The sequence below is a fragment of the Akebia trifoliata genome, chromosome 3 (genome assembly GCF_017979445.1).
Source record: "Akebia trifoliata isolate Shusen 1 chromosome 3, ASM1797944v1, whole genome shotgun sequence".
Taxonomy (NCBI): Eukaryota; Viridiplantae; Streptophyta; class Magnoliopsida; order Ranunculales; family Lardizabalaceae; genus Akebia; species Akebia trifoliata.
In genome coordinates this window covers 5,637,331-5,653,760 of record NC_141377.1, presented here as the reverse complement: position 1 = coordinate 5,653,760, position 16,430 = coordinate 5,637,331, and the positions used below count along the sequence as shown (strand labels likewise).

Genomic DNA, 16,430 nt, shown 5'->3' with positions numbered 1-16,430 from the left:
ATAAAATGTAGAAGAGTGTCCTAATAACTCATAAATTAAAGGCATAGGGAGAAGGTATCTCAAATATTAATCACAAATAGAAGTGGTTATCAAATATTAATCACAATGGTCACCCCAAGTCAATTATCCTAGAATATAACAACCAATGACACAAGACAAGATTTATTTTCCAATGAAAAAAATTAAAGGAGAGAGGTCATTTATATCTTTGAGAAGGCTTTCTTTTGTTCCAGTTAATATGGGACTAAATGTTTAACTAAAAATTGAGTCATCATATATTAAAATTATACTCAAAATAATTTTTATTTTCCTACAAACAATTAGTAGTTTGCAACCTACTTTTTAAAAAATAAATACCAACAAAATAAGGAATTTGAAAATTCCAACAATATCCTTAAACTAGAAATTAGTTAGCAAAGAAATGTTCTGGTGCCAATTACTTGGCCAACATGTTCTGCCTACATGGGTTAGAAATTTTGAAATGGGCTGATTTTAAGTGAAGATGGTCTCTATGATGAGGAGATCATCCTCACAAAAAATCAGCCCAGTCCGAAACTTCTAACCCTATCAAAAGTGATTTACAAAAAAATGGATGATCCACGATTCTTCAACTCATAAACAAAGGGTAAGAAGTTGCAGAACATGCTGATTTTTGGTGATGAGGATGTCCTCATCATAGCAATCATCTTCACAAAAATCAATCAATTCCGAAACTTCTAACCCATGTAGGATAAAACGTATTAACCAAATATTTGGCACCAGAATCGGACCCTATAGATATTAAATTTATAAATATTAAAAAAAATAGTTTTTAATATTTAAGAATAGATAAAATATTTATTTTTCCTTTACCACAAAATGTTATATATGACCCAATAACTATATCGAGTTTTTAAACTATGCTTTATATTTTATGTATAAAGGCATCTATATTGATTCCTTTCTACACAAACCAATAGATTTAATTTAGAAGCAAAAGCATATACTTTTGTTCTTAACCGTGCTCTTCAAGCATTATAAAGTAGCATCACAAGTGTTGGTGGTGATGTTGTTTACTTTAATGTTTAGGGAATAAAATAAAAACAACTCTTAATCTTTAAGATTGACATAAACTAAGAGGAGTTAAACTTTCTTATGGTCATCATTAATCTTTTGGCAGATTAAAGTAATTCATCTCAGTCAATCAAAAAAAGTAATCCCTGTCAATCCTAGGGATACGCAGAACTCTTGCACGTGCCTAAAGGATTCCCTTCACGTGTACGTTCTCTCTTGTTTTTTGAAAATCACTTTTGTTACAATTACTTTTGTGATTTTAGCGTGTGTTTGGTTACAACAATTAACTCATGTTAGAGACTAGTTATTGGGGGTGTTTGTAAATCATCATTATGGAAAAAATAGTTACCTCGCTTCAAAAGAAAAAAAAATCATAATAAAAAAATAAAAATATAAACAAAGTGACTCATAAAGAAACACACAATCCCCATGTTGCAAACATGAAATCTATTGATCAAAATCCATAGGCTTGAGTTCAATTGACTCACAAAAAATCTTTCAAGAAAATATACTCATGTAAGGAAAAATCCAACTTTCGGGGTCTCAATCATTGGATTTTACACTTACATGTTCGAGATTATGTGATTTTTCGTGTCATTTTTTCAAGTGTGGTCATCATTTTATATGTAAATAAGTTTATATATATATTTTTTTTGATAATCGGATATCTTTGTAGACAGGGGGATCAGATCCGTAATTGGGTTTCGCTCAGTCCATAGACCATGATCTTATCCAAGGACTAGTCCCGAGGAACATGCAATCCATTTTACAAGGTTCAAGACAATGAAATTTTAAGGGGTGTTCTATGAACGGGGGAGAAGAGAAAAAGACAATAAAATTATAAAAAATATTCTCAAGATTTGTGGTGAGATTAAATGCCATCCCTTTATACGGGAAGATAAAGATTTAGACAAAGAGAGATACATATAATGGGGTCGTGCTCTAGTGACTTGTGAAGAACAACTCATGAGAAAACACATGATCCTGACCATGTAAAGACAGAATCCAACAATCGGGATTTATATGTATTTCCATAACAAATATCTTGGAGATACTTATTTCGAGGATAAATCTCAAACGTTGGATTTTTTTTATTTAAATGGTTGGGATTGATTTTTTTACCATGAATCATTCTTCATGATCCCCCCCCCCCCCCCCCCCATATTATTAGGTTTTTTTTTTCTTTAAAGTTAGGACTTTTCCTTGAGTCAAGCTAACTTGACTTGCTTAATAAAATTTCAAATCTTTCTAAATGTCGTTGGGCCCACGTGGATTATCATAATTCAACACCTTAGTCTTCTAGATTTCATGGAAAAACTCAGATTTCAAATCTTTTCTGATTTTTTTCCAAGGTGTTGAAAATGGACAATTACCCAATTGCAAAATTTAAAAATAAAATTCATCAACTATGAATAATATCTTTTTATTTATTTATTAATTTAAAGTTCTTAGAATTTTGGCCTCTACAACCATGTGCCATCAGCATGAGATCGTGTTTTTTATTTATGCCACATGGGATGTGGTCAAACAACTTTCCGAACAAACTTAGGAAAGTGTTTTGGGAAAATTATGTAAATGACCTTGGTGAAGGCGTTTCTTTTTAAACTAAGCTTTGGGCCGTATCTTAATAGTCCTTCATAAAAAGTTTCTTTCTTAATGGTCTTTGAACCTCATATCTTATTATAATGATTTTGAAATATCTAAATTGTCTTTTTCTCATCTTCTTCACATAATTAGATTTTTCAATAGCGATTGCGATTATTTCCGACGATTCTTTATGATGAATGATGAATGGAAAATGAAATACTCGTAATTTTGAACATTTTGATGTATTTTTCTGTTTTATTTCGACGATTTAGAAAAAAAAAATTGAAGAAAAAAATTGAGATTCTAATTTTTTTGATGATTAAATTGTAACTTTTGATTCAAGTGTCTATTTTGTAATAATGATGTATGAATTTTTGGTATGCCAAAGACATTTACCCAATTTTAAAGTTGAAAAAAAGAAAAAAAAATGCAAATGTGGATTATATTTACAATGTTGAGTTCACTACTTTTTATTCTCTTGTTCAACATTTTTATTGTTGAACTCACCACTTAGTCGTTTTTATTGTTGAATTCACCACTTAGTGTCGAGTTCACCAATTTTTATTATCAAGTTCAACGGTTTTTTTAAGAAAATATTATCGAACTCGACATTAATTAAACATGTCTTAAAATCATTGAGTTCATCAATAATATAACAAATATCATAATATTAATATCTTGAGTTCGACTATAATTATTGATAAGTTCTACGTTTTTAAGTTATGTTTAATTATTGTTGAGTTTGACAAGAAAAAATGGTGAGGTTGACAATAAAAATGTTGAACTAGATAATAAAAAGTTGTGAGCTCAACGATAATGAAATATTAAGGAAAAATATTTTTACTAAATGGACTATTAAGATATTGCCTCAAACTTAGGGACTAATAGAAAGAAACTTCTCTATTTTAAATAATTTTTTTCAAGTTTTTTTCTTTTACCTTTAACTTTACTTTCTTGAATTGCACATATAAACCAATCAAGCTCACAATGGAAATTCGAAAAAAGAACTGCTACTAGCACCCCAGTTTTACTTATTACACCCAAATTAAACAAAAAAATTTAATGCTTAGAATAAGTAAACGTTGAGGTGCCAATAGAAGCACTCACTCGTTCTACAGTGGTGAACTCCGAACCAGCTATCATTCATCCCTACATCTGCCACGTGGAAAATCTCTGGCCATAGATCATTGTGGGCCACGGAAAAATTACTTATATCTTGTTATAAGCATTTTTATTATTTAATTTTAATAATTGTAGCAGAAATGAGAAGAAATGGTGAATTACAAAAGGGCAAATGTGGTAGCGATGACCCAAGCGTGCACAATAGCATCAACAGCATTTCAAACCCTCTTATTCTCTCGTCCTGCTATCCTACGCCCATCTTCCCAAACTCATACACAAGCCTCCATTGTCACGATGAACCAAAACCCTAATCTCGATGCAATCTTTCAGCAGAAGCGAATCCTCAGATCCAAAGTACGGAAGGATCTCAAGGACATGAGCCCCACACAGAGATCTGAAGAAGGTCATATTTTAAATCTATTTCTTTGGATCTTTGTTTTATTTTTATTTGATTGTTTGTGAATTTGAACAGATCTGTGCAAAATAGAATGAATTTGGATAATTTTACAAACAAATCTGATATTTTAACTTTAAATCTACAAGAATTTATCACGAACTTAGTGAAAATTACCACAGTACATTTTAGCTTATTTGATCTAAAATGGGGAAATACGGAAAGTTATAAATGGAAATTTAGGCAACCGTTTATGTGCTAGTGATAGTCATATTTATTATTGAAATTTTAGTTATCGAGGTATTAATTTGTGAGAGCTTCTATTGCCACATTAACTTTTACTAAGAACACCCCAAGATGTGTGATAATTCTTTGAATTCATATGAATTGGTGTGCTATTAGTAAAAGTTGGTGTCCCAATAGAATCTCTATTTAAAAAATTAAATTAATTAATTTTTTTTAAATAAGTGTAATGATTTTCTGATGCTCCCTCTGCCCCCATCACTGAACTATAGATCATTTGCCTCGGGATATACACATTATCATAACTCTTTTTCTTGTGAATCCCAAGGTAACTGATCTACGGTTCTGTGTGTGTGTGTGTGGGGGGGGGGGGGGGGGGCGTCAGATGATCACTGACTCTTTTATTAAATACAAAACATAAAAAAGAGTGTCCAACAAATCCACTCTGGGCAATATTACACACAACAAAGCTCATCCCTCTTGAAAACAAAATCTTCGAAGAACACCCCTCGACGTCTTTGCAGAGTTAGCTCCAAAGAAATAACAATGCTAGGACACTCTTTTTTATTTTTTGTATTAATAAAGAGGGGGGGGGCGTCATACACTTTTATTAATACAAAACATAAAAAAGAGTGTCCAACAAATCCACTTCGGGCAATATTACACACAACAAAGCTCATCCCTCTTGAAAACAAAATCTTCGAAGAACACCCCTCGAAGTCTTTGCAGAGTTAGCTCCAAAGAAATAACAATGCTAGGATGTATAGAATCACCTCTTGTGGCCAACATGAATCATATTTTTTCCATTGACCCTACCATGTAACATATCTTCAGTCAAGACAAGTTCCTTTCTTATCTTTTGTACTATCTCTATCTATGTTATTTTCTATTTTTTTCTTACCAATTTTTTTATTCGAATTTCACTAGAAGTACTCACTCTTCCATGGTCCAACCGCTCATCAATCTCAACATCATTATCTCCATTGTGTTTGGACTCATAGCTAAATTAATCAAAAAATAAAAAATAAAAATTGCAATGCAACTTCGAGGTCGTGCATTCTTATCCAACCTACCCCCCACCCACCATTCACAAATCACATATTTGCTTTACTCATTCTATGAGGATGTTATTTCTTGACAGTTCATCATTCAGCTTTCGAGAACATGATTAGTCTTATCTATGTCTTACAAAAAATTTCATTTAGTTTGATTGGTATATGTCGATCACATAATACCCTAGAAGAGGTCTTCCATTTTACCAGTTCAATGCTATTTCTACAGTTTATGTATGTCATTATTGTCAAAATCTTATCCCAAAGGTTTGGGGTTGACTAGATCACATCTTCACCAATTTCTCTATATTCATGTAAAATTGCACCCACTCTTTGTTTGTGCCTCATCCTTAGAAGTGTCATGATTAAAGTTGCATTGCATATATTATTCCTTGGTCTTATTTTATTTTTATTTTTTGTAAGTCTTCCTTGGCCTTTCTTATTATTTGTCTTAAAACCCTTGTTTTCTAATGTACTCTTTGTTGAGTTTAGTCCCACATCGGACACAAATTGCCTTGTCTCTCTCTCCTTATAAGCTCCTGGGCCTCTCCACTCATTGCCAATTGGTTCTAAGTTGGACCCCCAAATTTATCATGGTATCAGAGTGGGCCTTTCTTTCCTCCACGCCACCCAGTTCATATTATCTTCACATGCTTTGGCCCAGTCCGGCCCACACGTGCGGGGGTGTGTTGAGTTTAGTCCCACATTGGACACTAATTGCCTTGTCTCTCTCCTTATAAGCTCCTGGGCCTCTCCACTCATTGCCAATTGGTTCTGAGTTGGACCCCCAAATTTATCACTCTCCACATTTCTAGTTTTGAATTTAGTCCCTTTCTAGTTCCATCTACTAATACTACTATTGAAAAGTTTGGTGGTGTATGCAACAATTAATTCAGATCATGTAAAGATAACTCTAACTACTCATAGGATGTTAGTTGATAACTGAAAAGCACTAGATCCAGTAATGCTAAATTTATAAAGAGTAGGCTTTCCCAATTCACAATACTGAATCTGGAAAAACCAAATTAAATAGAAAAATGAAGACTTATGGGTTAAGATCAAGGCTCGTGCCTAAAGGAGATTTCGTGCTGCCTTTCGATGGGCAAACAACCTAGTTGTGTCTTTCCCAAGGCTCAGCTACTTATTCTTAGTATACTAGCACTGTTTACTGGTTAGCCTTTGAAAGATGGTATTGTGTAATCCAAAACAAGTAAGCAAGAAAAAGAAGAAGACTGAGATACTAACACAGACACATTTGGTCAAGCAACAACTTTAAATACATAAAAATCTTCTTTGAAAATATAGTTTTTAGAGAAAATATTCAGTTTGATCCAGAATCAGAAATGATACCAAATTACCAAGAAAATATTCAGTTCAAGACTTCTATGTTTTAGTTTTTTATTTTTATTTTTACACCTTCCATTTATTTATTGTTTTTGGAGTTCGCAATACCATCTATTCAAGGGATTTTTATTTACTTGGCTGATATGTTAAGAATAAGATTGTTGATTCCTGGTTGGAGGGATGTAACTAGGTTTTTTATACATCAATCCCATTGAGAGGCAGTGCTCAATCTCCTTTTAGCACATCGTGTCGGGCATGAGACTTGATATAAACCAATAAATCTTCATTTTTCTATTTAATTTGTATCTTCTAGATTTAGTATTGTGAATTGAGAAAGCCTTTCCTTTTTTTATGTACCATCGTTCTCTCAGAAAAAAAAAAAAAAAAAAAAAAGTCTTAAGCTTTTTTATGATTTTCTCATCTAGAATTTTGTAACAACTACCACATTGAAATACAATATATTCTAGGGGGTGTCTCTTTGTATGTGAGTAGTTGATGTGTCTATAAATACAGACTTAGTGCTGATCCATCGTCACCAGTTTTCTACCTCTAGTTTCAACTTTCATTTGAAAAGTGAACTTTAGTTACAACTTCACCATAGAGAGTTAATTTGGTGGGCATTAAGGAAAGAGGATTCCAAAGGAGTACATTTATGTTATTAATGACATCTATGAAGTCAAGCCAAAATTGTCTCACTAAGAAGATATCTTCTCCTAAGAGTAGTTTAATTGACACAAATCTGTAAATTCTATGACACTTTCAACATCGTCTACCATATCTTCCCTACTCAATTGCTAGTTTTACCATCTCCTTTACAATGATGGCTTTTAGTACTGGCCTCTCCTTCTACCTAGTTTTGGAGCTTTCCCCTTCATATTTCTTGTGCTTTGTATAAATTAGAATAACTAGGGAATTAAGCAGATGCATTGTATTGTTGAAGGCTTGGAACATAATCATCAGGTGGCACAAAAATTTCCTTTACAATCCCTAGCTTGTAAAAATATTTTCAAAGGGAAATTTAAAAAAAAATCCATGGGAATAAATATTTATAAAAAAGGTAATAGTTTTGTTGAAATTACCGATAGGAACCCAAAACGTCACTTTTTTACATTTTTTGTAATTTTCGGGCAATAACACGATAAACCCCTTTTTTTGGACAAAAAAAAAGCACTTAAAGTGGCTTTTTTTCTATTATTTCAAATTTCGCACCATGTTCTCCTTCATCTTTCATCCTTCCTCAATGCCTAACAGAACTGACCGACTCTTCCTTCTTTCTCCTTCCTCTAGATCACTTAAAGGTAAGTTTTTAGTTTTTTTAATAAAATTTTCGATATACACTATATTGGTTTTTGTTAGATCATGATCTTGATTTAACAAGAAATCAAGATGATCATTATCTATGATCTTTAATAGACCTTGATTTAACAAGAGATCGTGATGATCATGATCTAATATCTTTAATAGATCTTGATCTTGATTTAACAGGAGATCATGATGATCATGATTTAAGATCTTAATCTTGATATAAGATATTAATCTAAGATCTTAACCGATCAAGATCATGATTTATTTTTACATTAGCCTAATTCTAATTGTAAGATAAATAATTTAAGATTTGGGGTTTTAATAACAGTTAAAGTTCAATCATGTATGGGAAGCGAATTTATGAGTGTTGGTAATGCAAACAACCTGGACACTTTGCACCTCAATGTCCGAAGAAAATAACATATCCTATGTATCGTGAAATCAGACACACCAAATAAAGGTCGTTTATATGAGAAATGTCTGTATGGAGTATGGATATTTTGAATGTGCATATTTTATGTTTACTGACAACATAGATAACAGAGATACATGATCATCAATAGATCAAAATAAAGTTGTAGATGAAAATAAATCAAAATGCTTTCAGATTGAAGACTTTTCCCGTCTTTTGGAGAAGTAACATGAGTAGCATTGTCTAAGAATGTGGAGGTCAAACTAAAAAATTGATTTGAGTGCAACATTTAAGAGATCTCGTGAATAGTGGTCCTCCTCTTTGAGATATTATATAATGTAGTTTAATATAGTTTTAAGATGTGTTAATTAAGGCTCAAAATCTTAGCCCAAGCTCAACCCACAATGGGTCTGATCGGCTCAAAACCCGACCTCAGAATTGGATTAGTTGAATCTAGTTCCAGTCGGGTCATGTGAAATGTGTTGTAACATCCATGTACAAAACTTTATCAAAAACCCATTGTTACAATGACAGATTGAATTGTAACATCAATGTACAGACACTTTATTAGAAATCCATTGTTAGAATGACATTAAATTGTAACATCAATGTACAAACACTTTTTCAGAAATCCACTTTTACATTGACAAATTGAATTGTAACATGAATGTAAAAACACTTTTCTTAGAAAGACACAGTTGCAATGGCTTTTAGAAAATTAGTGAGTTTGAACTGAATATCTATATAAGGTCTCATTATATAAGTCATAAAAGATAAAATTTTGGAGTACAATCTATCTTCTAAAGTTGAGTAGAATAATGTCTACTCCCAACTCTCCGATTGTTATTAGCAGTGATCAATCAGAAGAAGAAATGGAGATAACGAACAATGATGATAGTCACTTGGATGATAACTTGGAAAATAATTCCTACACTTCAGATATGTTGAATGATCAAGAACGTGAGGAAGCAATGGAACGTACAAACTATTGGATGTCAAAGAACACACCATCTACATTTGATCGAGCTCTTGAACGACTTGAAGAAGAAAATGCTAGGTGTCTACTCGTCTGACAAATTGAGTGACTTCCCAAATTCAACATACCTTGAACAAGAAAAAAATTCTAGATGATTATAATCTGTGTTCACCACATTATATGGCTAATGAAAGCGATACTAGTGATACCGATTAAGAGTGATGCTAATGAATAGCGAGTCAGGATGTGGTTATTCTTTTTTATTTTTATATCTGTTAGTCTTTTAATTTTCATGTCTTATTGTGTTTGTTTGTCTTTTAAGTTTGTTATGTTGTTAGAGTGAGTTTTAGTGAAGTTGTCCTTCTAACATTAGGAGTGGTGCTTCTTTTCCATTTTTTAAGTTTCTATTTGTACGAGTCTGTTAATTTTAGTGATCTATGTTTGATATATGTTGTTCCTTTGTTGCATGCATTTCTCTACCATCTGAGTCTATCTCACTAACTCAAAACCTATACGATACAATAGTATCTAATTAAATACATCAAAATGTTTAAATCACGTCAATATTAAAGTATTACAAATCATAATCATCAATATATTAAATTATATTAAATTACATATTATAATATCCCAAAAAGGAGGAAAACTATTCACAAGGCCTCCTAAATGTTGCATTCAAACCAATTTTCAGCTTGACCTCCATAGTCTCAGACGATGTTACTCATGCCGTTATTCCAAAAAGACCGGAAAACTTTTTAATATTAAAGAGTTTTGATTGATTTTCAACTACAACATTGTTGTGATTTGTTGTTGATGATGTCTTGACGTCATCTATGTTGTTGATAAATATAAAATATGCACATTCAGGATATTCAGACAAACATTTCTTGTATGGATGACCTTTAATCGGTGTGTCTGATTTCACGATAAAAGAAACAATCATTCCTTGACGACACATAGGACATGTTATTTTCTTTGGACATTGAGGTGCAAAATGTCCGGGTTATTTGCATGACCAGTACACATAAATTTACTTCTCATCTATGATTGAACTTTAGCTGTTATTGAAACCCAAAATCTTAAATTATTTATCTTACAATTAGAATTAGGCTAATATAAAAAATAATTCGTGATCTTGATTTTGATCATGATTTATTTTTAGAGCTTGATTGCGATCATCATGATCTCTTGTTAATTGAAGATTAAGATCTATTGTTAAATCAAGATCATGATCTAACAAAGATCAATATGGTGTATATCGAAAATTTTATCAAAAAAAGTAGAAAAAAAACATACTTTTTAAGTGTTTTAAGGAAAGAGGAAGAAAGGACAGTTAGTTGGTTTTGTAAGGCATTAAGAAAGGAGAAGATGACATGAAATTCAAAACAACAGAAAAAATGCCGTTGGAAGTGGTTTTTTTTTTGTCCAAAAAAGGGTTGAGGGTATAATTGTCCGAAAATTACGAAATATGCAAAAAACGCCACTTTGGGTTCCTATCTGTAATTTCGACAAATTTGTTACCTTTCTGATAAATATATATTCCCATGGTTGTTTTTTTGATAATTTCTCCTAAATAAAAATATGACAAATAAGATGTTGAGAGAATTTGAAAGAAAATTAATAGCAATTAGAGAGATGAGAGTTGAGAAATATGAAGAGGAAAAATTGAGGGGTTGTATGTGTCTATATATATAGGAGAGTACCACAACAGCTTGTTTTTTAACAAATTCATCTCAATGGTTTAGTAAATGCATAAAATTTCCTCTTCAAGTGGCGTTTTAGGTTCTTATCGGTAATTTCAACAAAATAGTTACATTTTCGATAAATATTTATTCCCACAGGTGTTTTTTTGATAATTTCCCTTATTTTCAATAATTACATACTTCTATTATGATTTGCAAAATTATTCAATTTTTATTATAACTTTCTTTCATAATAGTAAGTGCACATCCGTTCTAGGAGCTTAGAAGTGATAGTTTTATTTATTTTTCTGGTAATTGAAGTACAATAATGAAACTTAAAACCTGAGTGGTGCAGTGCTTCAACGACCTGGGTATGCTCCCCAAGGTTGTGAGATCGAGTCTCATTACCTGCAACTTTAATCGATACACCTATTTGTGGTGGCAGGGCGTATCCACAAGGATTAGTCCCAATTCTAAAGGGGTAGGGACACCCTGTCACAGTAAAAAAAAACTTAATTACCTTGCAGGTTGAACATAACATTGTGTCAAACATCAGCATATTAATTATTTATTATTTATTTTTGCTGGCTGCAGGATTCATTCTATCACTCATTTTTAACATGATTTTTCTATTCAGATATTGCAATACAGAATATTGTTTTGGAATCTTCGTGGTTCACATCTAGTAAGAGATTATGTGCTTATATAAGTTGTGGTGCCTTACGAGAAGTTGATACATCAAAAATTTTGACGGAGATTTTATGTGATCCAGCTGAAGGTGGGCCTTGTATTTCAAGTTTAATGCTTTCCTTTTAACTTACCATGTGAAGTGCTGTGGCTGCATCTCAATTTTTTTTGTCCTGTGATGCTATGGTCATCTCAGAAGTTAAGCTTCTATTTGTAGTGTTCAATATAATCTGTTATTTTTTTTTAGTGATATTTAGAGTAAACTATTAATGGTGGATATTAGGAACTTATATGGTATCATGTCTTCTGGGAATACTTAGACCACTTTCGTTCAAGAGTCGGACTTTTGAAGCGGTCTGGCCGCTTCAGAATTTTGAAGGAACCTCTTTTAAAGCAACACACGTGCCCCTCAATTAACTTTTAGATTTATATCTATACCCCTCCACCTTTTTGGTGAATATTTTAATTACTTCTTTAATTTCAACCGGTGAAATGCCCACTTTGACCCCTCTTCTTTAATAGATCGTGTATAAAATGACCTCAATGCCTATACTAAAAACTGTAACTAAAATACCCTTGATTTACAAATCGGCGTTTTCAACATCTTAGCACCTTTTGTTTGCTATCCTACTTTTCAACCAGATTCTATATACTAATTTCCTTTTAAAAATACAATAAAATAAAATTTACATGATTTTCCACCCAGAGAAGGAAAATGAATTCCCATCCTATCCACTAGGAAAAGGTTTCCCCACCTTAACTAACTAACGAAATAAATAAAATCATAATTTTCAAATCCGACTGGGATGTCCATTGACTTAAATTTTAAATAGTAATTAGTATATAGAATCTGGTTGAGAAGTAGGGTAGCAAACAAAAATGGCTAAGATGTTGAAAATGCAGATTTGTAAATCACGGGTATTTTAGTTACAGTTTTTAGCATGGCATTTAGGTCAGAGGGGGCATTTCACCGGTTGAAATGAAAGGAGTATTTAAAATATTCACCAAAAAGGTGGAGGGGTTTAGATATAAATCTTAATTGATAACATGTGTGCTACTTTAAAAGAGGTTCCTTAAAAACTTTGAAGTGGGCTTCAAAGTTTTCTCCTTCATTCAAAGCCATCCCAGAAGTTAAAATTGTTCCCTTTTTTTTTCTTCAAAAAAATCTTGCCTCCTTGTTTTCCTTGCTTCCTCATCTTTGTATCTTCCATTTGTTTCATGAAATGTGGTGGAATCAAATTCACCTGACAATTCTCTTATGGAAAATCAATGAGTAGCAACTTGTCTACCAGTGCACCTGCAGTGATGCAGGAGAACATGGCCCACCATTTGGTTGGTCCCACTTAGGATATCTCCTAGACTAAACCCTTATTTTTTCAAAAAAAAAAAAAAATGGCAAAATAGGATGGTTAGGATCATTCTGTTTGACCTTATACCTGGGAGATCTCCTAAGTGGGATACTTTTAATGGTGGATCCCAGTCTCATTACCTTGCATGTTCGCAAAGTGCACAGCTATATGTGTGATTGTTAGACTGTCCATACAGTCTACCCAATCGGTACCATCTTGAACTATTTTTATCCCCACCGTGGATTCATGCAATGTTATAGTTATATTAATCTTTCTAGAAGTTCTTACTATTCATTTTCAAATCAAGAGGGTCATACACATATCAGGAAGAAGCTTTATGTTCCACGGGTTGAGGACAAGAATAGCCACATGAGAATGCTCAACATCTCTAGTATTGAAGATCTAATTGCGAACTCGATGAACATTTTGGAGCCAGCCCCTGTAGACTGTGATGGAAATGAACGTGAAGATGGTATGTTTTTTTTAATCTATTTTTAATTTTTATTCTAATGTTTTTGTTCTTATTTCTTCATTTTTCTGATCTGAACTGTTGGTTTCGATAGTGGGTTCACGCTTGCTTGTAGCTGTTCCTTTGAGACACTTGATGTTTCTTCCCTTACTACCACAGATGTGGTACTTCCTCTTTTAGAAGCATTCTGTTATTAAGAAGATGGTTTAAATTGAACCATTACTGTAATCATCACTAATGAAATCCTGCTACTTCGCAATTCTGCTAATTTTACTTCAAGGACATCATTCTAATGGCCTACTATTGAAGTACACCCAGGTTATTGACCAAACACAAGGCATTCCTCCTTTTTCACCTCCAGTTGGTTACCAAATATGAGGTGTTCTTGATATTTTTAAAATGAAAGCATACTCTCAATTTACAAATATGGCTAAGGTACCCATTGATGATGATGATCATCAAATTAATACGTAAGTGGGAAAAAAAATGACTTAGGACTTCAACCTTATTTAGATGAAGAATAAATAATGCATCATTAATCTCTAATCAGTTTGGCAATAATGTTTTCAGTTTCACAATTCAACGAGATATACATCATATAATAGGTTTCATCATTACTCTTGTGGAAGGATCTTCTGTAACTTCCGCCTGTAAACTGTTTCTACTTCTTAACGTCCTTGCCATTATAACCAAGTCAAGATTCCACCAAGGCCGCCCATAACCCCAACAAATTATGTAATATTTGGGCTTTATTTATTTGTGTCTAGAGGATCTATAAAGAAAACAATTAACTGAATATACATTTATAATGTATAATACACATTTCATGTAATGGAGCCTTCTCATGAACAAAATATATATTTTTTTTAATTTTTAATTTTTAATTTTTAATTTTAAGTTTTCATGATTGTTTGCTCTGTAAATCGCTAATTAATTTCGGGTGCAATTGGTGAAGGCTGGTAATGCTGAACATGTATGCGTATCTAAAGGATTTCTTTTTGTTGCAGTTATGAAGGCAAGTGATCCGGTTGACTTGTTCCTCCTACCTGGTAAATTCTTTGTTCCTGTGTTTTTGATTATCTAGTGTGATCCCATTATTCGAAACAAACTGTAATTGGACCCCACTTTCGCCTATATTCTTTTTTGTTGACAGGACTTGCCTTCGATAGATCTGGAAAACGCATGGGCCGTGGTGGAGGGTATGTTCATCTCTGATTAGTCTATCAGCATTGTAGTCCTTACAGAAATATCGAATTATTGATATCTTTCGGTATTCACTTCCTACTGTGAGCTATGATCCATACCAAGTCATGCTGCCATTTGAGTAGTAATGCAAAACATGGAATAATCACACTTTTTTTTTTTTCACTTTCAACTCTACTGTTTACTCTTTGCTAGGGACTTCTAACGTTGACTTTATAATGTTTCCATCATGGTTTCAAAACTCGGTTTGACGTATCGACTTGTTCATGGATGAGTTCGAGTTGTCTTGGACGAGATAAATCATGTAACTTGATTTATAATTATTTATTAATATATATTTATATGACAATACTTCTAAATTTCTATTTATAAAATTAGGTAGATTATAAGATATTTAAGCATAAAAGCGAATTTTATATAGATAATAAATTTTTAAATTTTGAATTTTTTTAATGATTTTAATAAAAAGATAAAAAATCCCAGTTGACTTGGATGAATTTTACTGACCTGACCAAGATTTTCAAAATGTTGTCCTATTTATTTCATTTGTCTTGCAAGATTTTTCACAAGTGAGACACCTTGTCTATCCCATCTCGTTCATGGATGATACTAAGATGACTCAGGCGAGTCATCTTGGTTTCTGACGAGATTTAAAACCATGAGTTTCCATTGACATTTTACATCGAAATTTCAGTCTAATTTGGTTTCTTGGTTCCTGACATTGACTGTGGCACAAATGTCCACAAGTTATTATGATACGTTCTTGAGGAAATACCAAGAGCTTGCGATGGAGCGGAAATGGAAGCAGCCCCTCCTTGGTAAATAACCGAATATTATGATGGTTCTTGTTCCATCAAATATGTTTTAAGCCTTATCGTTATATTAATGCTTCTCTACCTTGATTTGGTTGCAGTTGCACTCTCATACAATCGGCAGATAATGGACGAGGGAATCATCTCTGTAACCCCAAATGATGTTCAGGTGGATGCCCTTGTTTGCCCAGCTGGCGTGATTCCCATAAGCCCAGCTGCGAAGGAGAGGATGTGATCATGTGAGTGGCGATGACCCATTTTTCCTTCTATTTAGAATTTCGGGCGAATTAGTTTTTTCCACTCCACTAGTTTCTCAACAGAAGGAAGCATGGAGTGGGAACATTTTATACCATCCAATTACAGCTTACTTGTGTCTAAACACCAACTATATTGTTGTATATTAAAAGTCACCAAATAATATTCTTGAACTCTCAGGGACATGACCTTCAAGATTTTGATTATGAAATGAATGGAAGATAATGTAAAAGGGTATTTTTTTGTTTATTTCTGAAATGATTTTGTAATTCTATTATTTTTGAGCATTTAGTACACATGATCCTGGTCAACCCATCTGTGCACTTTCCAGGTCCACTTGTCATGGGTTATTGATTGTCAAGATTGTTTGATTTGGGCAACTTGTACGTATTGATCGATGCCTTGAGCCTGTTTGGATGTGCTCTATTATTTTTTAAGGCTGAAAAAAAAGATTAGATGATAGTTTGGGGCCAGCCAATGATTCT

At 32.8% G+C, this 16,430-nt stretch overlaps 1 protein-coding gene across 1 annotated transcript; it reads left to right on the top strand.

Annotated features, from left to right (window-relative positions):
• The first annotated feature begins 3,880 nt into the window (after positions 1-3,880).
• Positions 3,881-16,224, top strand: 5-FCL (5-formyltetrahydrofolate cycloligase). The gene is made up of 7 exons (XM_086433558.1): positions 3,881-4,165; positions 11,808-11,948; positions 13,514-13,678; positions 14,683-14,724; positions 14,829-14,874; positions 15,626-15,696; positions 15,792-16,224. Exons 1-7 carry the CDS (start codon positions 3,913-3,915, stop codon positions 15,923-15,925), a joined length of 852 nt encoding a protein of 283 aa, XP_086289684.1. The 5' UTR covers positions 3,881-3,912; the 3' UTR covers positions 15,926-16,224.
• Positions 16,225-16,430: the final 206 nt, after the last annotated feature.